This window comes from Lepisosteus oculatus, chromosome 23, assembly GCF_040954835.1.
Source record: "Lepisosteus oculatus isolate fLepOcu1 chromosome 23, fLepOcu1.hap2, whole genome shotgun sequence".
Classification (NCBI taxonomy): domain Eukaryota; kingdom Metazoa; phylum Chordata; class Actinopteri; order Semionotiformes; family Lepisosteidae; genus Lepisosteus; species Lepisosteus oculatus.
This window is the reverse complement of record NC_090718.1, coordinates 6,181,398-6,205,374: the sequence shown is the minus strand read 5'-3', so window position 1 is coordinate 6,205,374 and position 23,977 is coordinate 6,181,398. Positions and strand designations below refer to the sequence as shown.

The 23,977-nt window shown below is 40.5% G+C and overlaps 1 protein-coding gene across 4 annotated transcripts in view; it reads right to left on the bottom strand.

The window, feature by feature from the left end:
* Positions 1-23,498, bottom strand: part of jhy (junctional cadherin complex regulator) — a 28,780-nt gene extending 5,282 nt beyond the window's left edge. The window contains exons 1-7 of one of the 4 annotated variants that reach the window (XM_069182781.1): positions 23,452-23,498; positions 21,800-22,272; positions 16,579-17,332; positions 7,934-8,038; positions 4,585-4,707; positions 4,040-4,350; positions 3,354-3,648 (exon numbers count right to left, since the gene is read on the bottom strand). In XM_069182781.1, the coding sequence (XP_069038882.1) occupies positions 3,354-3,648; positions 4,040-4,350; positions 4,585-4,707; positions 7,934-8,038; positions 16,579-17,332; positions 21,800-22,203 (1,992 nt within the window). In that variant the 5' untranslated portion in view covers positions 22,204-22,272; positions 23,452-23,498. Of the gene's footprint in view, positions 1-3,353; positions 3,649-4,039; positions 4,708-7,933; positions 8,039-16,578; positions 17,333-21,799; positions 22,273-23,292; positions 23,426-23,451 lie in introns of those variants that run through there. The other 3 variants (XM_015337718.2, XM_015337720.2, XM_015337721.2) reach the window with 3 other exon arrangements.
* Positions 23,499-23,977: the final 479 nt, after the last annotated feature.

Sequence of the window (23,977 nt, the reverse complement as noted above, 5' to 3'; positions counted from 1 at the left end):
AACAAAGGGGGTAATTATTTTAGATCAGACTGTCTCCTTTAGGGTTTTAACAAGGCCTCTAAATCGGCCATTGGTCACGGATACTGTAAGATTTGTGTTACTCTGAGCTGTTACCCCTACGGTTCCAATGCTATTAGTGTACAAATGCATCCTTAAATCTCGTCAGATATAATGGTGGGGAATCTCAGTTAGAAAGTTCCAGACGCCCAAAGCAAAAATGGCTTAAAATTTCTGAAGTGCCGTGGGGACAAATTCAATTATTTTATCAACTGACATGAAAAAATGGGCTACATTTAAGTATTGGAAAAGTAAAAAACGAAACACTTAAAACATTTAAAAAAGACAAAAAAGGACTGTTTTTTATGTGTTATGGTTAAAAATCAAAACAAGTGAATTATACACTGCCTTTTATACCATAATTACTGATTTGTTAATAATCTCTGTGAATTAAAAGAATAGTACAGTATGTAAAGATGTTTGCATTTTACAAATTATTCCATTTAAAGACAAAAAAGTTATGGATATTTATATTTTATATTGAAATAATTATATCAGAAGCTTCACAACATTTACTGAAAATATATATATAATATATCATATATAAATAAAATATTGAAAAAACACAATGAATGTTGAATTAGGCTATTGAGAAATGAACTGTGAGATGAAGAGATTCAGAAAGGAGTGTTCAGTGTGTCACCTTTGTTCCAGTTCCACATCAAGGAGAAACAATACCCCAGTCAACGAATCAACCTTTTCTTTTTCATAATTACCAAATAACAAAATTTAGTCCTGATTTCAAATTTCAGATAGATTGGGATCATAGTTCTTAATCTACAGGGTTGTCGTGTGATCTAAAATATACACTGGAAACCTCAAGACCAAAATATTTATGTACATCTAAGCTGTTGAAGCTGTTGAAGTACAAGAATTTGTGTGAAATTTTTAGACTGCTCAGGAAGTCCAGCAAATAGCAAAAAATAGTCACATTACAAGCACGTTTGCATCTTAGAAGCTTTGCACTTATAAGCCTTGCACTTGAAAGACAGGGCTTTCTTTTAATCATATTATAATCTAATGCTGTCAGGATAATCTGCAGTGGCTACGTCTCATGTCGTCACTTTATAGCAATTAACTACGTCTTACATCACTCGTACAATTAACTTAGTTTACGTGTGAAAAAAAAAATTGTCAGCATGGATGTTATATAAGTAGATACATTTCTGAATGGGTCACATTTTAGATCCATCTGAATGAAATGAAAACATTTATTTTTCTTCCCTAAACTGTTCCTTTTTCTTTGGTGCATGATCAGATTTGCATCGCTCGTCCACAGAGAGCCTGATTAGTGGCACTTGGCCACCATGGACTGTGGGCAATGATCTTTGTTGTGTTTTTCACTGGAATAGGACGTACCATGCAAAAAGGGCCATCTCCTACCTCTCTGTATTGTGCTCAAATTACTCAATCCAAAGCTTAGAAAAGTCATTAATTGTTCTGAATCCTTCTACCAGGATTTTCTTTTCTTTTGCTTGCTTGTCTTTGTCAAAGACTTACATTAAGTTACTCAAACAAACTATTGCACAAATACTGCAAGCTTGACTAAGGAACAAAGAAGCAGATGATGTGTGAAAGCTAGCACATCTGTGGCATATCATGAGTCTTAGTAAGAACAAGCTTCAGTTTGTACCACCTTGTATCAAAGTATAGTGACGGAAGTTGAATCAGCAGCACAGGAGCAGCTTCCAGATTGTGCTACATGTACTGTATAACAGGGGACCAACAACTCCTCAATTGTATAGATCCATTATTAAAATTGTGATGGGGAGGAAATTATTTTATGTGTTAAAGTGAAGTGGGTGGTATACCACACCAATTACAATGTGTCCTGTATGGTCTCGGGAATATTGTAACACAGTGGGCAACTCTCTCTTGTCTCATAAATGGTGAGCTGTGGGTCTGAGTCCCCACTCTTGTTCCCGTGAGCAAGGTGCTCCAGTGCTCCCAGCTGCGCGAACGGGGTCCTGTTTGGGGGTAGGCCCTGCGATGGATCAGTGGGGGGAGGTTCTACACAATCAAATACAGGCTCGACCGCCAACAGGTGCAAGGCAGGATCCACCCTGGACAGTGTCCCAGTCCTCCTGGGCCAGTTTCCCAAGAAGCCAGTTAACTTACCAGCATGACTCTGGACAGTGGGAAGGAACCGGAGCACCCTGGGGGGAGCCCAGACAAACACGGGGAGAACGTACAAACCCCACGCAGACAGACAGCACCCCAGGAACTGAAGCCAGGGCCCAAGTCCTGCCAGGCAGCCTTGCGAGCCACTGCTCCAACGCGCTGTCCATTCATCCATGCTGCCAAATAAACTGTAACACTGTATCTGCTGCAGGCTTTCCCCTTCTCCTTCAAATGCATATCATACATTTAGTACGATAGAGAGAATTAAGCTCAATAAAATAATCAACAAGATATATTCAGAGGCATTATTTACAGCATTAATTTGACGAGTAACTAGCCCAGTAAGAGTGCAGTTTTAATTTACCAGGAATATGTATGTAAATTAAGTAGCTATTAATTTTAGTGATGCTTCGAAAGCTTCTCATCTAACTCTGGCACTACAACAGTCCCTTAATCACTGCGGCAGCAACTTTGTTAGATTATTAAATCAATCTCTTTCTTAATTTATCACAGTGACTAAACAGCATCTAATTAGGGAAAGGCACATGGTGATCACATTTAACTGTCACTTTCTGATGTGTTTGTGTAACTACGAGAGTTACATTATCCCACTGGAGGTTGGTTAGACTTTATAGACGAAACAAAATTAGTTTTGAATTGATTTCAATCTCCTTCCCGCTGACTCACACTTCTTTATGCTACCTTTAGCTCACACTGGCTCAGAGGTGTGTTCTACTACAACGGAGCAGCATGCTGATGCAGTGGTCCGCATTGCTGCCTGGCAGTGCAGGGGCGCTGGGTTGGGAACCTGGGGCGCTGTCTGTGTGGAGTCTGTCTGTTCTCCTCATGTTCACATGGGTTTCCCTCAGGGGCTCCGGTTTCCTCCCACAGTCCAAAGACATGCCGGTAGGCTAACGCGCCTCTGGGAAAACCGGCCCCGGTGTGTGCGGGTGTGCCTGGTTCAGTGTCATGTGCTGGCTAGTAAACAACAGGTTGCTTATTGCATTCTTACTTAAAATACAGACTGAGTGTAGGTAAATTGGGAGTCACAGGGCAGTGGCAATATATCTGGCACAGGTATACAGTAAGGCAAATTCAAATCAGACTAAACCTCATTACTAAGCAAGATGGTCACTCCAAATATCCCACTTGAATAAATACACACACAAACTCACTTTGTAGTTTGCTCTCTCCCTCAGCTGTCTCTGTTTCTCCATCTGCGCCAGGTAGCCCTCGGAGCTGCTGCGGTGCATGGAGTTTTTCTGCTCCTCTGCAGCTTGGCCAGCGAGCTCAGAGTCCCTTCCTGTTGTTTGCCCAATAGGGGGCAGGACTGCACAGGACTTCGACCTCTGGGACCCTGGAGTAAAAGCAGGCCCTTTGGCTTCTTGACTAATCTGCTCTTTCCACCAGTCACCTGGAGAGAAGGCTGGGCATTGCCCATGAGGCGGCAGCAGTTGTCTGGGTACGGGTCTGCAACACAGAGAAAATAGCTCTTACTGCATCACCATATGAGCCTTCACAGTTGTTAAGGCACCCTTAGACGGACTGAAACATAACTCTCAGGTAAGGTTAACAGCAACAACTCATCACTGTGAGAGGTCAACAGTGTAAAAGAAAATTATTAGGTTTTAATCAATGCACTGTATAAAAATAAAAAAAAGTAAACATAAATAACTGCACCACACAAAACATGTGTCTGACTCAAAAAATGCAGGTAATTTTGTACTGTGGTTTACTTCCATGACAAACGATTCTCTAACCCACGTCTGAACTCAGTGCAGAACCCTTTAGCCTGCTCTCTGCACTGAAAAACAAACCAGCCACTTTTCTGTGCTCCTGCACACCTACAAGAAAAACCCACCTCGCTCCCTCCAATCTTGTGTCACCGGAGTCCTGCTGATACCAGGGAGCTTCCCCCTTCCTTGGCCAGTGGCTTCCATGTTCCTGCAGGAATGCAGGGCTGTGGAGTCTGGGGCGGCCCAGGGACTTGTTGTAAGGAGGAAAAGGTGGAAGCAGTGCAGCCCTGGGAGACCAGGAGTACTGCTGAGGACTGTGGCTGGAGAACATCTCACCCGGATTCGTTTGGTCTCCAAAACAAGCACCGACCTGCGGCCTGTCTTTCCCTGGGTAGCGGTGGGGGGAAGTCAGGTTGACGTTCATGTGCTGGTGATCCTGATTCGCAAAAGGCACAAAATCAGCAGACGTGTTGAGGTTGATGTTCAAGTTCACCGTAGGGGCCGCCTGGGAGAGGGGAGTTCTGCTGGACCAGTGTGCAGCAGACACCACGGAGGAGTGGGAACTGCCTGTTTTCAGCGTCCTGTCAAGCTCATCGATACGTAAAACACCTGCATGACCCATATCAGGGGGGATTTCACGTATTTCTGGGACAAATCGCTCTTCGGGTACCTTCAGCAGTGTCTTCTGGCTCTGTCTTCCACTGGGGATCTGGAAGCCAGGCTCGTAGGAGGCCTTTGCACTGGCATCGTGATGCTTTCCTTGCTTCTCTGACATTCTTTTGTTTTTGTATCCCTAAGAAAGACAATATCTGATCAACACACAACGTGGTGAAGATGGACACACACATCAGGTAAGATTTGAAAGCCATATCTGCAGTTCTCAGGTTGAAATAAGACATTGTCATATGGTTTGTCTTCAAAAACAATATGTAGAAGGAACTTTTAGAAGATAACGAATGTGCATATTTATGGCAAGACATATGTATTATTTGTTGTCACTAAAGCAGACCAAGCCTTTTCTTCACCAGAACCTTATCAGTTTAAGTATTCTGGGGTTAAAACTGTGGCAAAACTGTTCCTGAGCAGGAGGATTAAGGAACCCAGTCTCTGCTCATTTTGGAAAATTCTGATTCAGCATATCTGGTTAATCTATAAGCATATCTTTGGAGATGCAAGGAAACCAGAGCAAGAGGGAAACAAACATGCAAATATGGGAGCACATGCAAACTCAACACAGAAGGTGCCACAGTCCAGAACCAAATTCAGGACTGGGTGTTACGGATTCGGTCAGAGAAACCGAAACCAAGTAGTGAACCCACTTGCGGGAGCTGACAGAGACGAGTCGTGATCCTAATACCGTAGCTGAAGGAGAGAGCCGAGAGTCCAAGGGAAGCCAGTGATCCAAACCGAGAGGGAGTAGCCAAAGCCAAACCGTAATCCAAAACCGTAGACGAAGGGGAGAACCGAGAATCCAAGGGAAGCCAGAGAACCAAACCAAAGCCGAGCCGTAATCCAATAGACGTAGTAGAAGGGGAAAAACCAAAGTCGGAACCAGAACAGTACGAGGAGGTTGAAGGCGTAGCGCAACTAAGAAGCTCGAAAGGGAAACCAATACTGAGCGAGGATGTAGGGAAAGACTAATGCCAGATGAGACGGAGGTGTGGTGGTGAACGCGTACCGTGATAGGTGGACTGATGAACTAAGGCTACGCCTTCATCTGCCTCTTTCGTTGCCGAGAGGCAGGGATCGTAACACTGGGGCTGTGAAGCATTTAATTAATTGCTACCATCCTGTACACAAAAATACACATCTGAATTTTTTTTAAAAAAACATGAAAAAGACTTACTTTTTGTGGTGGGTGATGTAATATATATATATATTTAGTAGTGAAATTAAAGCTTTCAAAAAATGCAATCAAATCATGATCTGTGATGGATACACTGTTTAGATTGCTTTTGTTAAGAGCCTGTAAAACAAACTACCAGCACTGGTACTTCCATTAGCATGATTAGCTAAAGAAGTCTCAATTTATTTCATATGCAGGATGACAAGCAAAATAATGGAAACTCAAGAGAAGATAACTGAATCTTATTATGAGCAGACATGAGACAGAGCTGCTCTGTGCAGGTTAGTAAACAGGAATAGGTCAGTGCTAATAGGATAAAGGTTCATGCACTCATATAAATATAGCCGAGGGTGGCAACTGAAGAAGATGACTCAATCAGAGCAAAGCATGTTTACAAAATAATAACTCCGAAGAGACTATTGTACGGTATGGTCGCTAATATTCCCTATCTTTCAGGATTGTCAAAACCTCCCCAAAAGGTGTAGCTGTGCAGTGTACCATAACTTTAATCTCTGATTCCACCACCTTCCACCCAACTATACAATTTCTTAAAATAATCCTTCATTCCTCTCTTTTGTGGAGCTGTCCAAAAACAGCTACAGTCAAATGAACTTCTTAACTCCAAGACTGCAACCCGTATCTGTCTGATATTAACCTATGGATGTAACAGAAAAAGAAGCATGCTTTGATAAGACCAAGGTTATGCTCATAGGTTACCACATCAACTTTGTAAAGTTGCTGACTTCAGTGTTGTTGTTGACAGTGCTGTAATCAAACCTGGGAAGCTACAAACTTTGAATGATGTGCTAGGAATCTCTTTCTTATATCTGCATGGCACTGCTTGATGGATCTTTCTGTCTGATGTTTAACATTTGTAAGTGTCTTTATTTAATCAAGATTAGACTCCTGTAACACCTTACTTTCTGAAGTACACTCTAAGGTACTAAACAGTTGTCTGTATGTCCATAAAACCAACACAGTGGCCTGAGTCCTATGTAAAAATGTCCAACTCTGCCTCAGCAGATTACTCCAATCCTCTGTAAATCGCTCTAGCTCCCAGTGAAATTTAGAGTGGGCTTTAAGGTTTTTCTGCTCACATACTTTAAAAGGCAGTGATTGGACTTCCTTACATATAATGGCACTGAATTGTCTAGCTCCAGACTATCTTAAGCACTTATTGCTTGAGTGTAGGCCAGCTCTTAACCTTACTCAGCTGAAGACCAGGCTCAGCACAATGGGCAGTAGAGATTCTCATGTGCAACACCATGTCAATAGAGCTCAAATCCATCAGAGACTCTGGGATGGCTGACCTTTTTCAAAACTCACTTAATCTTTCTCTTTATTAAAGCGTTTAATACATAGTTGAGTCTTACTCTTAGTTTCAACAAGTCAAATTCCCATACTTTTTTCTTTCGCTTCCATTTTGCTTCTTTTGCGTATTACATTTATTTTTGATTTTTGGTCCCTGTTGTAATAGCATTAATACTAAAATTACCACGGCCACAAAAATTCAATACATGAAATGTATTACATATATGCACATAAAGCTTACAATACAATTACAAAAACATGCAGAACCACCGAGCGAGATGTGCATTGCATTCTATAGTATGAAACAAATCTGCAATTTATTTGAATAACAGCCAATTCTGCCATTTAGGAGGAGAAACACTTACAGTCTTTTCATTGGATATGCATGGATTGCTCAGCATCTTCAAAACAATGATGCATTTTCATTCCCTCTTATCGACAAAATAAGATATTATTCTGAGACATGGGAGATTCCATTGTTTTCTGTGATGAAAATGGGTAGATAAAGCGTTCTTTTCTCGGACAGTCACAAACAGGTCAAAAACTGAGAGCTGTCCATTCAGCTCATCTAACCCATTGGACAGTTTGTAGTTAAATGATTCAAGAATTTCTTCCAGATCATGTGCTTCGACGACACCGCCCAGGCAGCTTGTCCCACACCCCACAGCCCAAGGGGTAGAGGAGAGCCTCCTGAGTGCGGTTTTAAAGCATGAATTCTGAGGCGAACTCAACAGCACCTGGCCTCAATGTGTGAATTTAAAATATGGCAGAAAGAATAATTAACAAGAAAAGTCATTAAGTCAATTAAGTCAATATGGTTTGCCCGATAAGAAAAGTTAGAATGAAGTCATTTAAACTTTACCGCCAGCTTCTTTGTTCTTTGTTGCCACATCTGCTCAGGGTCAAAGATGTCTTCATGGCTCTGCTGACTGCTAATGCTGCTGAGCTCTTCTGCAGCTCCAGGATCCTGTAAAAGGAACGACACATAATTCCTATGAGAGACTGTTTTCTCTCTGAGAAAAGAGATCCTGTTTTGACCCCAGTCTTATTTTTAAAATATTTTGCCGCTGCGACATTTATGTTTAAGCAATAGACTTTGTCCTGCATCCCATGACCAATATTTGATATCACATGAGTACTACTGTAAAAAAATAAAAATAAAATTGTGTAAGGATAGATTGAAACTAAGGTTCCCTGAATTTAAAAGGATGAAACGCACATTAGGTCAATGTCTTTGAATTCTAAGAGAAAAGATTCTGCTTTCCTAGGTATTTTTTTTCTGCACTATTCAATGCAAAAAAAAGATTCCACTCAAAAGCAAGGAACCTCTTTTCTGAAAGCACATACTGTATAGTGTTTTACAATGCATCTCAGCTCACAAAGAAGATTGCAAAATAATGTTCTTTTATCTCTGGAAGGGAAAAAACTGACTATCAATAGAAGTTAAATGAGTGATATAACAAATGTAGGCCTATAGCTTGTTTATGTACTGTAAATTATGTTGCCTCTCAGCTGCCACACCAAAAAGCTGCTTAAAGAAGAAAATGTTGTAAAATAAAGTCACAAAATAACTGACTTGTACAATATATATATATTCCTATCGTTTTTTTTCTATTTCTACAGGGATCAATTAAAAAAAAACACATCTGTGGTTTGATAGTTTTTATTCTTATGTGTTGGCTGCTTTTTTAACACCACAGATCAAAGCACTTGACAACATTTGCTTTTAATGCTGTAATGAAAATCATTTAGTTAACTTCTGGTCCCTTTGGTTGCTAAGAACTATCTGGGTTCAATCGATAATATTGACAGCTTGAAGAGTTCTTCAGTGAATACTACTAATTCTAAAAGTGCCTGTGAATAGGCTAAGGTCACAGAAAATCATGCTGTAGTGAGTGAATTAAGCTGTAATATATCCATCAATAAAGGGTTTGCCATGCTGATCTATCTATTTACTGAAAGGGCAGTTAGGCAGGGGACTAGGTTCACTGTGGGGCTAAAATCTTCAGCTCAAGTGTGTACAGATGAGAGGAAAAACCCTTTATTTGTCCTTTTGGTCATTCTTGGATAAACCAAGATGGTTTGTACTGTATTTAGTGTGGAGTCCAGCATTTTAAATTTCAAGCATTTTCAAAATTAGGAATGTACAAAATTCTTGACTTCAGGTGTGTACATACACAAATCACACTGGTTTGCATTGAAGAGCTTTAGTTACAATTTAAAACATTTTGTTTTATCCTACAAAATTATATAAGAGCTAAAACATTTTATATTTTCACAAAATATCCCCAGCGATCCACAAACTGAAAAATGACAGTGTGCAGTTCTCCTCACAAGGGTCACATTCACAGCTATAGATTGTTTGACTTTGTTTAGAAAATCAACACAATCTGAAGGCTAGTCCTTTTCATACTTTCCATACTTTATTGCTGCCGTACAAATACCACACAAGCCAAATAAAATAAAAATACTAAGAAATGTATCTTGTGTAACTTAACATCTCTATACTTGATAGTTATTGTAGGTGTAATCTAGTCTAGTTTTACCACAAAGGGTACTTGTACTGTCTTACTGTATGACAAGGACCCAGACATACCGTTACACTTAGTATAAGAATTATTAGAATTGTATTACTCACTTACTGTACATGACAGTCATATAAAATAGAATTTGAATTTAGAAAACATAATTTATTAAGACTTTTTTTTTTAAATCACTCTAAAAACATATCAATATTCGCTACTAGCAAAATGAGTGGGTTAAAAACCCCAACCTGCTAGCCAGACAGGCAGGGCTCCCCTGCGGCCCTGTATTGAATAAAATGGATGGATGAGCCACATAGTGGTGGCGTGGTTAGCATAGCTGCCTCGCAGAGCTGGGGCCCAGGGTTCAATTCCTGGGGTACCGTCTGTGTGGAGGTTGTATGTTCTCCCCATGTTCATGTGGGTTTCCTCTGGGTGCTCCAGTTTCCTCCCACAGTCCAGAAACCTAATGGTAGGATAATTCACCTCTGGGAAACTGGCCCTAGTGTGGGTGTGTGTGTGTCTGATGGAGTGTATCCTGCCTCACGCCTGTTGCTTCCCAGGATAGGCTCCAGCTCCCCCGCAACCCTGTATTATAAGGAAAAGGAGACACGGACTGATGGACACCCCCAACTTGTGTGGAGGAGGGGGAGTGTGAAAAAGACATTGTGTTATTGTCTCATTTTATCGCTAGGCAGAAAAATCATAAAGCCATAATACAATAACACAGACATACCTATCTTTATAAAAGATTTACATCATATCTAAAAAGAAGCATTGACTCAGATTTCTCTTTGCATAACAGCTGAAGTGATAGCAATTATTTATTCATCATGGGTGAAAGTTGAGGGGTGTGAAAGCTAAGAAATATACATGCATTTTCTACTGACACGACTGTTGGCCAGCGGAGGCTGGATATCTACAAGAATAGCGCCTAACGACCATGCTAGCTGTCACAGTGAAAATACCGACTCGCCGCACAGCAGAGCTGAAGAAGCCCACTGACGTTAGTAGCTAGGGACATCTTCAACTGGGGTCCTTGGCACAAGTCGCTCATGCCCCTAATCAGGTGGGTTTCACCTCTCTGTGCGGCTGCACAGAGGCAGCTCCGGGCACAGCGCAGGGCGGCCAGGCTGCCGCGGCAGGTGTTGATGGCTTAGTGGCGGGCACCGCACACCTCCTCATTATCTCTTCGAAAGTGAAACAGGGCTCAACCTCTGCCCACGCTCCTGCGCGCGGCTTTTGTGAACCATTTTAATAATCCCAATCAAATTGAGAAAATGATCAAATGAAATTGCATTTCGAGCATCATAAGCTGTGTAATGTCTATTCTGCCGAATTGAGGCCCGTAATTGCTTCTCCGCAGACAAGACACAACAAAGCCGGCAATCATGGCATGTCATTCTCCCCTGGACTTGGAAACACAGCTTTGCAATGAAGACTTCAAAGGCTTGTGGTTCTTGAATTGCATTTGGCTGCTATTGTTGCAGCCCAGGCAATCCTGATTAGGTGTTTACACTGAGGGAAGGCGTACAGTAGCGGAGAGCCCGAGAGCCTTGGTCTAGAGCTATTAAGAAATTGTACATTATGTTCCTAGCTTTGAAGTGAGGGTCTGAGGGATGGCAAGGAACTCAGGCTGAGTGCAGTGGCAGAAGATTGCTCCACTACTTCTGTCTTTATCAAAGGAGCTTGACAGGATCTCATCATGACTTTGGATCCACTGGCAAAAGTTGGAGCATTACGAGATTGTGTACGTTTAATAACATCCCTAATTATCAGGGTGTAATGAGCCCGAAACTCCTGCCAAGGACCAAATAGTGTTTCTCCATAACCCAAAGAGCTCAATCAGATGTGGTCTCTAAAACCATTAGAAGTAGTGATGACTTCTATAAAATTGATGTGATTGTTTCCAATATGTTTGCCTTCATCTACTGCTTTTTAAGATCACAGTTCAAATATCAAACTAAATGAAACATGGATAATAAGAGAATAAGAGAAAACAGTGGAATGTTACTTAGAGAAATTGAAGACACTTAAGTGCGCTTTTTTTAGAAATTAAAAAAAGGATCACAGTTTGTGACAACTTCCCAGCACCTTTTATAGTATTTCTAGTCACCTGGCTGCAGTTAGATGTCTATGGAAACAAGTCTAACAGGTCATTCAGTATTTAAGAATGCTGATGTTATAAGTTCACCTTGATTGCCTTGAATTCTCCTGAGACAGGAGGCCAGTTTTTGGTGTAGCAAATCCAACGTGCTTTAGACATATGTTAGATGTGGGAGGAAGTCTCCTTTTCTCTTTACGAACCCCTAGGTCTGCTGTATCAGCCTACGTTAACTTTAGAATGGAAGACAAAAACATTCATTCACATGCCATTGAAGTGGGATTTTTATATGTGCTCATTTCATGTCCTTCTTAATCTGTAAAAACCCCTCGCGTGGTGTGTTTTTCTACCTACAGTGTATAAACTAAATTCTGCTGCTCGCGGATCAGTCTGGTTTTAACACTCTTTAGCTGGCTCACCGGGTCTTAAATGGCCTAGCTCCAATGTACTTTATTTGACAGATCTGCTTGAGGGCCAAGACTGCTCGATATTTACAATTGACCCTAAATCACTTTGCATCCTCAAAACCAGATGGAATTCGGCGGGATAGTGGGAAGCTCACTGCTACACGCCAGTCCCAAGGAAAGGTGTGTCAGTATGCACTAGTTCTGGCAGCAGGAGCGCAGGTTCAGATTTCCACTAGGGATGCTGTTAAGGCTGTTGCTTGTGAACCTTGAAATTGATTACCCAGAACTCCTTCAACAAGCTCTGAATCGCTCTACATTAGTATATTAGTACCAGAAGTATCCATTCTCTCTCATTTTTATTTATTTTTACTGTTTTTTGTTGTTTGATATACATTACTTTGGGACTCGTTTCTTAATGGTGCAACATAAAATACCATAAAATAGTATACCTATACACTCAAAGCATTTAAGCTTCAATATTTAGGCTTGGCCATAGAAAGCAATAGGAATTCAAGAGTGTTTTGAAAATAGGGTACTGTAGAAATGCATTTTTCCATTCTACAGAATGGACTGGAGTTTTAAAAGGCAGGGTTTTTGATCAATGATCAAGCTGTATTTACAGCTTTTATATTTCTCAATAAGAAAGGCAAAAGCCTTTTTTCCTCTAAAACATTGTTCATTGGGTTTTATTAATGATAAAAATGTGTACTATATTGCCCTATTCAATGTTAGGGTTATGATCAATTGCGAAAAGTTTCATAAAGTCTATTTTTTACTACTCCTAATAGCCTTCTCTTATAGTTTACAGGTTTGAGCTCTATCTTGTACATCTATTTTTCAAGATCTCATACATCTATTTGGCACTAAACAAAATGGGACATGGCGATGCTTGTGAAATTACAAGAGGTATAGTTGCTGTGTGATGAGTAAACAGAATTACTACATATTGCACTGAAGTACAAATCTATTGGTATTACACAGAAGTGGCCTATTCAGCAATGCAATTTCATTCCACAATATAAGAGGCCAATTAAATACATCAGGTTGTTGCTCAAAGAACATAATTATGTATTTAAGTTCCAACTGTTCACTATAGTTTGATAAGCATGTTAATTTACCATTTCTGCAGAAATAATTCTTCAACCTTGTCTTGCAGAAAAACAAGATACACAGTCTCTGTAGGTTTTTGTTTTTGCATCTCCTTGGAACATTTAGTACAAGTGCTCTGGGCAATTGAAAGCACCATCACTTAAACCAATATATCACTTACTTTTTGAGCAGTGGCAAGAGCTGGCAGCAGCCTGGGTAATGCCATTTTCCGATGTACATGATCCACAATCATTTGTACGTTAATGCGCTGAAGAAGCCTTTTCTAAATGTGAATGGGTGACAGGAGGCCTCCTCCAGAACACTCCGTCTGTCTAAAAGACTATGCTTGGACGCTGGAGAGGGGAAGCTCTGAAAGCAGAGATCAATTAGAGACTGCAGGATACACAGTCTGGAAGTGGGAAGCTGTGTTGTTCTTTCAATACGGCAGCATAAGCACTACTTGAATATGTAAATGCGAACAGTAAGAAGCATTATGACACTGCAGAGCTCAGATGGGTTGGCAAATATTGAAAATGTGGCGAACATACATGCAATATACAACTATAGATGCTGCTGCTCAAGTACGCCCCCCTGTGCCAGGTGCTCAGATATTTAAGAGGCTATTGCTACCCATGTTACTCTATTTTGTTTAATAGCTGCCATTATTAAAAACAATCAATTCATAATGGGTACAGTATTGCCAGAGATACGTCATTTGCACTTGCCTTAGAACATATTATTAGAGGTATCAGAAGGTACCTCGTATTATAAAGTGCCACTTTAAATCTAATTTTCCAATTTACAGTAACACAAAGATCAACTCATTTCAGTGAGGGGGGGGATAACAACATTATATTTAAATAAAGCATGTAACTGTAAACCTTTTGATACAAGCCTAAAATCCTGCCTTGTCTTCATTGATTACTATTAAAGAGTGAATGCCTTTCCCGATCAGACATGTACACTGTATATAATAAAAAGGTAAATAAAGAGCTTCATCTACAAGGACTTTCACCTCAAAAGCACTTTCAAGAAAAGCAGTCCAATGTCTGCTCAATTATTATTTCTAGTTATAAAATAGAACAATTATAACAATTTGACACTGAAATTAAAGAGTTTGTTTTGTTAAATTTCATAAAGTAGAACAATCAAACTTTGTTGCTTGATCATACACATTTCTAAAACTAGAAATATTTTCCTCAGGGAAATTACTTTTCATAAAAAATTCAAGAAATGAGTGAGAAGGATTCTCACTTCTTCAACTGGACACACCTTAAAAATGGTTAAAAATAAATATCTGGATGATGTCAGAAATAGAAAAAGATGGGTAGACATTAAGATAAGAGTGAAATGTGTACGAATGTGTAAAATACGTTAAAGCAGACTCCAAACACCTAAAATGATTTAGTGGAGGAATAATCCAAAATACTAACCGATAAATCACCACATTATTATTTTAAGGAAATTCAGATAGGCATATTGTGACTAGATTGAGATAATATCAGCATCCCAGTGAGAGCGTAATAAATTTCTTTTCCTTCACAAATGCACACCAACGTCATCAACCTGTAGAAATATATCAACTGAAGCAGTTTTGGAAATCAACCAAGCATCTTGAACAGGCTTTTGAATTTCTGTACAAAGACTGTCCATCAGTACTGTGACACTATGGCAGTATGACAATCTTTCCTTTCGATTATCCACATACTGTATCTGTTGTGAATACATGCCTTATTGTGCCAAATGTCCTTGTGTAAGTCAAATGCGCACATAAAAGTGCTTACTCAAAACAAATCAGACCGATATAATTTAAGTTACATATCTGTGGGGCAAACAAATTTCTTTTGTTTCTTCAATTTCCACACTCGACAGACTACGAATGCAGGAGATTGGAGTGGGTTTTGTAATCTTTGCACGCCACCTAGTGCTTACGAAGAAGGACAAAAGCTCATCAAGGATTTTTGCTCATGTCAATTTGTCAACAGGCCTACCTGTGAAATAACTCAAGTTCTTTATTCCTCATTAAACACAGTGAGAGTATTTAAATAATTTAGAGACGATACTCCAAATTAGTATGTGAATGACCTTTAAAAACAGATAATCCACACCCAGTCTGAAAATGTGTTCATCATACTCTTCACTGTGTGCAGTTCCAATCCGCAGGCATAAATTCAACAGTACACTCTGAAGCTTGTCAAGTAAAAAAAAATAAACTTCTCATTCACCCAGGGCCTTGAACTCCTGAGGAGTTCTCACGTTAGCCTGAAATACTAGTATTTATTCTACTATAATAACAAGTCAGATGAAGTTAAGTCACCCTGTATGCTGGGACAAAACAACCAATTAGTCAGATTACCTACAGTAATAAGATAAGATACATTTCTTAGTAGAGAGTGCCGTCACTGTCGGATGTGTACATTATTCATGAACAACCGGGTCTAGTGGTACTTTCTAAACTGTATTGGTCAGTGTTTTGTGTACTTTGTCTTGTTTACAAATAAAACTTTGTGCAGTTTAAAAATACAAAATCCATTTCACAGAACTTTAATGGCAGGAAATATAGTCCTGAAGATATAACTTCCTGCAGTTTTCTGTTTCAGAATACCTATTGACCACCCTTAGAAAGCTAAATAAAAAGCCCAAAACATCTGCCAACAATGGCTGTTGTCATAACAATACTGTGAAAAGCTCTGAGAGCCTGCAGTGTATTTTATTTGAAGTGGGTGCATATGTAAAGGAATCATAGGTGAAGTAATCCCAGTCCTGTCCTTCCAGGTTTATAAATAAATAGCAGATTTACTGCAATTGTTATGGGCTTTTCTGTGTATAATTATTACTTAATAGTGCAGTAATAAGAAGGTAATTATGACATAAGTGTTCATTGTCATTTAACACATTATTTTGATGACATTAACGTTAGTTTGATATGATTACCGACCATTAAAAGACTGAGATTGCCAGTAATTTTTGAAAGAGCACCCAGTGCTTTTTTCCTGTACACTATTGTTCAAAATGCAGTAAACATTTGCTCAGCTTTTTCGATTGTTCTGCTGTCTCTCAAATTATTTTCAATGTCCACAGAGTACCTACTATAATGAATAGTCACCAAAGCAGACTTCATACCTACCTGCTAATATGTAAATCCTATCACTGCTGTAAAGCCTATGTTAATGTACATTAGGAAAAAAGACTGAATTTTGAGCCACTGATGAGAATTTAAATAACATTTTGATTACTGATTTCTGAGTGTCATGCTTAGCTAGTATTTCCATATTTTATCAAAAAGAGAAGGAAAATAGCATAAGGGAAGTTCCAAAATTCACTGGAATTTTAGTATACTGTGCAGAACGTTTTGCTCTGCCCAGTATATATTTTTGTGACCCACCTGTCTTTTGCTGCCTTGCTCAATCTTCTGACTGTGCACCTGCAGGTATGATCTTTGATGTGCTGGCCTGACACCCAGGGTAACCTTGTTCTGCTCCACAAAATCCTCTTGGGGTCTTGACTGCTTCGGATTTGAGTGGTGAGAACTGCGTTTTGTCTTCCTGCGGTTGCTGTACTGCTGCCGATCTGTAACATCTCTGCTGCGTGCAGAGTCGTGCCGCAAGAAGCGCTCATACTCTTGCCTGTAGCGCTCATTCATGGCTTCATAACGCTCCTCTCCTCCAGCCAAGGACTCTTCGCCTTCGCCCGGTGGCTCTGCTTGTTCTTGTTTGTACAGCACTCTGTTTGTCTCGGGTCTCGTCCGTGGCCCATCTTTTCGTGCTTGTGCTTCTTCTAGTGATGACCCCTGTTTAAGAGCCTTATTGTGGTGCAGATGTTTCTGGTGGTGTGGTGTTGCTGGGTGCTTCAGTCTGGTGTCAGGAAGCTTTTCTGCCACCTTTCCAGACAAACTTACTGTAGGAGCTTTTTTGCCATTTATAGCATATTCCTTGGCTGTGATCTGACCCCTGTCTTCCTCCTGCCAGGGTTTATGAAGACAGTCCTCAGAGATTTCATAAGAATCTAGGAATAAATCTTCCTCTGGCTCCTGTGAAAGCTGGTTCCCGACGGCACCGAACGTCTGTGCTCCTTTCACAGTCTCCCTCCAGTTAGGATCATAACGAAGCTCGGCATACTCATCCTCCAAATGGGCCTTCCTGCAGAAAAACAGAAACAGCAATGCAATATCACAGCAGAAAAATGAGGAATTTCACTTGGCAAAAAATAGATCATGTCATCAGAATTATTAACATTGCAGAAAGAAAGATGGCCAAGTAAAACACTAAAAAGCAGCAACAGAATATAGCTGCTTAATTACTGAAGGTTAAGATAAAATCCAAACACTACTGGCTCTGTGGCAGCCAGGCAATCTTAATGTTGGCCTGTGAGCCTACAGCTTCTATCTTTGTGTTTCTCAATAGCAGGAAACTCGAGAGACAATTTTATTAAATCCTAATGCCCTAAGAGGGTGACCAAAGCCTATGTCTAAGAAATAAGATTTTTAACCTGCAATTTTCAGCTAATGAAACTGAATTAAAGCATTGATGTCCCTGAATTGAAATTGCTACCTAATGTGCTGCCTTTAACATCACAGAAAAGATCTCATTAAAATAATTAGTGGAGTAGTCCTTTGTTGTCCTGCTCTGAATCCGATGAGATGCACTTCTTGGCTTATATTGCCATATGTAGAAATACCTGGGTACAAAACACTTAAGTAAATGAGGTTAAAAGGGTAGGGAATTGGTTCATAATGACTGAATTGAAATGAGCCTGACACATTTTAATTGACATACAGCTGTGTGTATGTCATAAATGTGCAATAAAACACCATAATTATTGATCTCAATTTCGGTTTTTTTCATCTAAATGCGTACAATCACACAGATGGATAGAAGGGTTTCAGAGGATGCTGAACGTAAAACAAAAAATAAAATTGAAACATGTTTTGGTGCTGTATACAGTACGAGGCATATGGTTCTGCTGAGCTTTTCCTTCTGCACATCTGAAGGGCTTCTGTCCGTGAGGTCCTGAAATCCATGGTGTTTTCAAAATCATTTTAAACCTCATGTACAACACAAAAACGTTTTTTTGTCTTTTTTTAGTCTAACAGACGTGGGACAGAAAGGAAAACCACGAGCTGGCTCGCTGATGGGTCATTCCAGACTCCTAGAAAGGAGGGACTGACGGACAAAACGGGTGGACACATGGCAGCGCTCTTCAACGAGCTGTCCCACACAAAAAAAAACTCAATATGAAGCCTACGGGTCTCAGAGTTGTTTTTCTGCGGAGCAGTGAGGTTTCCCAGTGGCTCCTCTCGAGTAAACTCAGCGACGGGGCGGTGAGAATATGAGTCTGGAGAGGGATGTTGTGCCGCGCCGTGTGCAAGTGGGCCCCATGGTGTGTGCGCGCCGGGGGGTCACTGCGTCGGGACAAAACGAGTGTGGAGTGCCCCTCCACGAGCTCTCACCCACGCACACACACACACAAAAAAACAACAACCCAACGAATGTCTCTTTATTCCGTTTGGAAATAAATGTTGTGCGGACAATAGATACACGACACTTCTGTTAGGGGACTGGAAACAGATGTGGGGTCCTCACTTCAGATTCCAGAGAGGGTCTCGGCTGCTTATGCAAAAAAAAAAGAAGCGTGCGCGTGTTAATGGACCGCACCACGAGTGCTTGCTGTGATCACATCAAACAAAATGAAATCAAATTTCCATTAAATGGAGCCGGCCTCACAGAACGGGCTCAAATTAGAGTTCTCTTCCCGTACAATTATGTCGCTAGCACTTACCACATATTCAATCGCTGGCCCTTGCGATGGTCGAGTAGGTGAATAAAAGCCTGCTGTTAATCATTTATCCTTTGTTTGTTATTTAGCAACAAATGCCACATTATTTTAAGAGTGTTCTGTGGTTAATTAAAAAAAAAAACCCACCATCGTATTATCGGTTTAGCCCTCATTAAATTCCTCCAACAGAAACATTATTCTCAGTTTATAATTCATTAGCCCCATAAATATGAAGAAGTACACTTCTAATACAGCTAAAGTTAAGGCTTTTTCCCATATAATTGTACTGTAAATTGGTTTCAGTTATTTCATTCTAGAACAATTACAAAACAGCTTCAGTTTGTTCATTAGGAGCAGCATGCTGCTGAGCCTGTCTGAATGTTGATGCGATACATTTTGAACAAAGACTTTATTCTGTGCTATTTTTCTGCTAGAAACAATTACTGTCATTTTGTGGTACAGCCTCTGTCATAAACATGTATGTGAGCTGAATCATAAACATTGAGCACTTTTAAAAGCATCCAATTTTGCGATATTATATTTTAAAGTCCCACTTTATCTTTGCTTTGGCTACTTGAGAAACATACAATTCCTTGGTGTGTTATACATAAAATAATATATGTACAGAAGGATAATTATATAACTATAACAGAGAGCCTGTATAAGAAGCTGCAGTATCTGCAACATTGAATGAAATAGTCAATAGTATTATGCTAACTGCTAACTTTGAAGGTACATTTGACAGAATAACAAGACTGGATAACAGCCACAAAGCATACCCAGATATGAATCTGGCACAACTAACTGCACTGACCTTGAAATAAAACAGGAATGAGGAAAAACAAACATCTACAGTACCCCTCTCTTTCTCGTACGCTAATCACATCCTGATAGAAATCTCACAATGACGGATCATTCCACTGGGATATCACACATCAGGATCTTTTGGCAGATCAGCTATTTTCAGATGTTTTAACAACCTCTCTAAGAAGTAATACCCATCCATCCACACACACGAGCCAGCAGAACAAGAATCAACAACCAATAAGGAAACAACTGTCTGCGCAAATGAAGGACGACACAAACAACTGCCAGTTGATACTGTCTGCATAAAAGGTGTTCTTTTACAGTGAAATATCGAAATCTTCGAGGTTTTTCTAACTATGCATAAACTAAGCTTATGTACAAAACATACTTTGCTGGTTGTACCCCAGGAAGAGACCAAACAAAACCCAGTGCATGTACTTAGAATACGGTTCATCCCAGTACCCAGAAACGGCAGGGTGTACACAACAGGCTCCGTTGCTTAAGAAGGATGCAGTCTACCTTTGCACGTATCATTTCTTCTTTAACTCGCGTGAAATGAAAAGAAAATCAAATTAATAAATGAAATGTCCCCGCCGGGACTCCCGGGCCCGTGTGACTGCAGGGTCCTGCCGGGGAATCAATACCTACAGATTGGGAAACAGAGGGAGGCAGCTGGCGACGTTCTTCAGCGGAGCCACGAGCTGGAGCCCGGCTCCACTGAAGTGTGCTTTTACGCAGGTTTAACAGGCACGGTTCACGCTGTGCATTAGGCAACACATCACAGCTGGCACTGTTAGGGCTTCAGCAGCGGCCTGTCAATTCAGCGCTCGGTGTATTGAGGGAGGCAGAGAGGGTTACCTGTGAGCCACTTTGCACAGTCTCAGAAGCAATCAGCCAGGAGATAGACTGGGCAGGAACACCATCTGCTTTCTTTTACTCGGTTCACACAGGCAAAGGAGTAATAAGTGTGTGTTGAGATAAATGACACAGAAGCAACTCAATGGCAGCTGTAATATACAGTACAGTGTATACAGAGCACATACTGTACTGTAGACAGCTTTGCAGATATTTGAAACATATTACATTATTCTACCCTTTTCACTCAATGCCTTTTTCTGAAACTGAAATAGAAGGGGGAGAACCTTAGGAAACCTTATAAAAACGTACAGCAATACTATAATAATATAAGTTTAATTCACTTGTTTTTAAAAAGTATTCAAGTGATTTTACACCAAGTTTATTTAAAGCACCCAATATTGCAAAAGAATGCAAAAGCAAATCATCACACCAGCCCTGATATTCATTAATAATGGGAGCAGCATTTTTTTTTTCAACCTGATGTACAGACTTTCATCATGGGCCAAAATTATTTTTCATCTTCTTTAAATAAAAAAAAACATTTCAGCTTCTTCATCGGAAGACTATTCATTAATATAGATTTTGCCCTGTTAACTTTAAAGATTAGACAGTTTATGAGCATTGTACAAACGATATGAAGACACATTGCACAGTAAACAAATCAGCACCTCCTCTGTAGTAACAAGACAGTTCTCAGAGATTTCACATCACGAATTGAAGTTTAAAGTCACGATGGTGTCATCTAGTGGCCAAATGCATTATTACCACTATGAGCTAAGAGATTGGCCTGAAAAGGTGTGCACAAGAAAAAAACTGGTCGTATTGATAAGAGAACAACGCAGAAAATTGTGTTCCCACGTAATAGTCTATTTTTAATCCTGTACAACTGGTAATGCTAACCACTGTGCCACTGTGTTCCCTGGTTTGCTGTGTATTAAACAATTTTCATTATCATGCAATGTTGAATGCATGGAAACCTGCAAAATGTTACGATGTCTTATGAGGTTGCTTTAATACATATTTACTCTCCAGCATTCAACTTAGATTTAGAAGTTATTTTTATTTATTTTTAACTCTATCATGTTAAATCTATGCTATTTGTGTTTCGTACTGTAAGTCATCGTTTCCGGAGGTTCCCCAGGAGAAGGGATGTTAATTGACTGTACCTGGGCTTGGGATTGCTCTTCAAGGGGAAATCAGGTGCTTGGGTTTTGTCTGGAGCTGCTTTCCCCACTTTCTGCCGAAACGCAGCTTCATCAAGGCTGTCAACCACAGAGCACTCCTCTTCCTCTTCCTCCTCCTTCCCCCCGCTGTGATCGTGTCCTCCTGGGACCCCACTCTCCCCCGCAAAGTTGGGGTTCACCACCTCCTCGTTCTCACGGATCCTCTTCTCAAGCTCTGACTGGTACTGCCTCTCCCGGGCTAAGCTCTCCGTGTCGGAGTCCAGGGAGTCCCAGAAGCTCAGGTGGACGCTGTCCTCGAAAGACGAAGGGCCTTCGGGCAGCTCCTCCGGTCTGGCGCTGGGGTGCCCTGGCCTGGGCAGCTTCCTCCGACTGGCGCCGACACTCATCTCCAAGCCTCCAGGTGCTGCAAACCCGACAGTAATCCTTAATTACACCAGGAACATAGGGAACGTTTCCTGTGAACCAAGAAGGCAAACAGCATTTAGGGGAGACTCTCACATGAAAACCCGTGGAGGAAGGGGTTTTGGCAACAGCATTGTGTTGCATTGTTGTAATATTGTATCATTTTGTTACACTGTACTGTGTTGACTGTCCCTGGCTGCTGTGGCACTGCAATTTCCCTCACAGGATTAATAACGTATCTATCTAGCTATCTACCAGTTTTGCTGGCAAATCTTACAACTTGAGGGCAATTTGCCAAAAGGGATGTGTGACCCGACTACCTGATTTAACACATCCTTCCCATCAGGCAAGGTGAAGCTAGATAGCACATGCAAAATCTATTAAATGTGAACTTGTCTCAGTAGATAACAGACCAACATCAAGGCCTAGGTGGTCTGAAAGGTTCAGCTCATGGTTGAGGAAGGTGATCCAGAGCTACAGGGCCTTGCAAAGGCATTCAGACCCTTGATCAATTCTCTCATTTTACTGAATTACAAATCCTACATTAAAATTTAGTTCTCTGTGATATTTTTATTTCTAGGCACTGGAATTCACAGTTAATTATTTTAATGTGACATTGTTTATGTTAGAAAATATTCTTAAATATTCTAATTCTTAAAACTAAAAAAAAAACTGAAATATGCTGTTTGCATAAGAATTCAATCCCCACATTTTAATATTTTGTAGAGACACCTTCTGCAGCATCAACAGCTTTAAGTGTTTTGGGGTGAGTATGCAACAGCTTTGTACACTGTCCAGGAGTGATTTTGGCCTATTCTTCCAGGCAGATTTGCTCCAGGTTGTTAGGGTTAGTCGGATGGCGCTTGTGCACCGTAATTTCCCATTGGTGTCTGAATAATACCCGAATAACTATCCATTTCTGCGTTCCAAATAAAAGCGACATGTTGACGTTAATCCAGTTTAGGATAAACCCGAGGAAAACCGTCTTTAAACTGAATTACAAATCACGAAAACAAATTCCCTGCGCCAAGACTCCTTGCATAAAAATCAGAAGTTGTCAACTTGTTTGCTACCTAATGCAACACATAAAACGGTTAATTCAGGCAAATCAAGGTCGCGGATCTTAAAAATCAGTCATTTTCAATCTGACAAGTATGTTTGCACAGTTCTGCATCCACTTCCTTTCCTCCGATACTGCAATTGTACAGGAATATAGCTTTTGAAATACTCACCAGAACTGCGGGCAACATGGCGCAGAGATGTCAACAGCGCCGCAACCATGGCAACGCGTAATCGTCATCACGTACAGCGCCATGTGACGCGGCAGCCATGTTGGTGAGGGAAACATTCAATTCCTACGTGCTTCTGCAGCAGCAGCAGGGGTTGCTTGAAGCCTTTCAGTATCTCCCAGCGGATATCATGTTGCTTTAGCGCACACATCCTGGTGGACCAGCCTGTCCTGAACAGAGTGGCCTTTTTTTTTAAAAAAACATTTGATGCGAGATTTTCACTTCGTAAAAGACTTTTTAGGAAGCCAGGTTTTGCAAAACCTCCAATGAGTATTACCAAAATTCCTTATAGTATTGCTGATTCCATGGTATTCAAGATGCATATTATATCCAGTGTCTTAAATGGATTGTGTAGATGTCAGAGGATCAGTGCTTTCTTACACGAATTTTCCCCTCTAATTACAATATTCCAATTCATTTGCCTTATTTAAAAATAGCTAATAGCACCAAGAGTTACAGTTGTGTATTA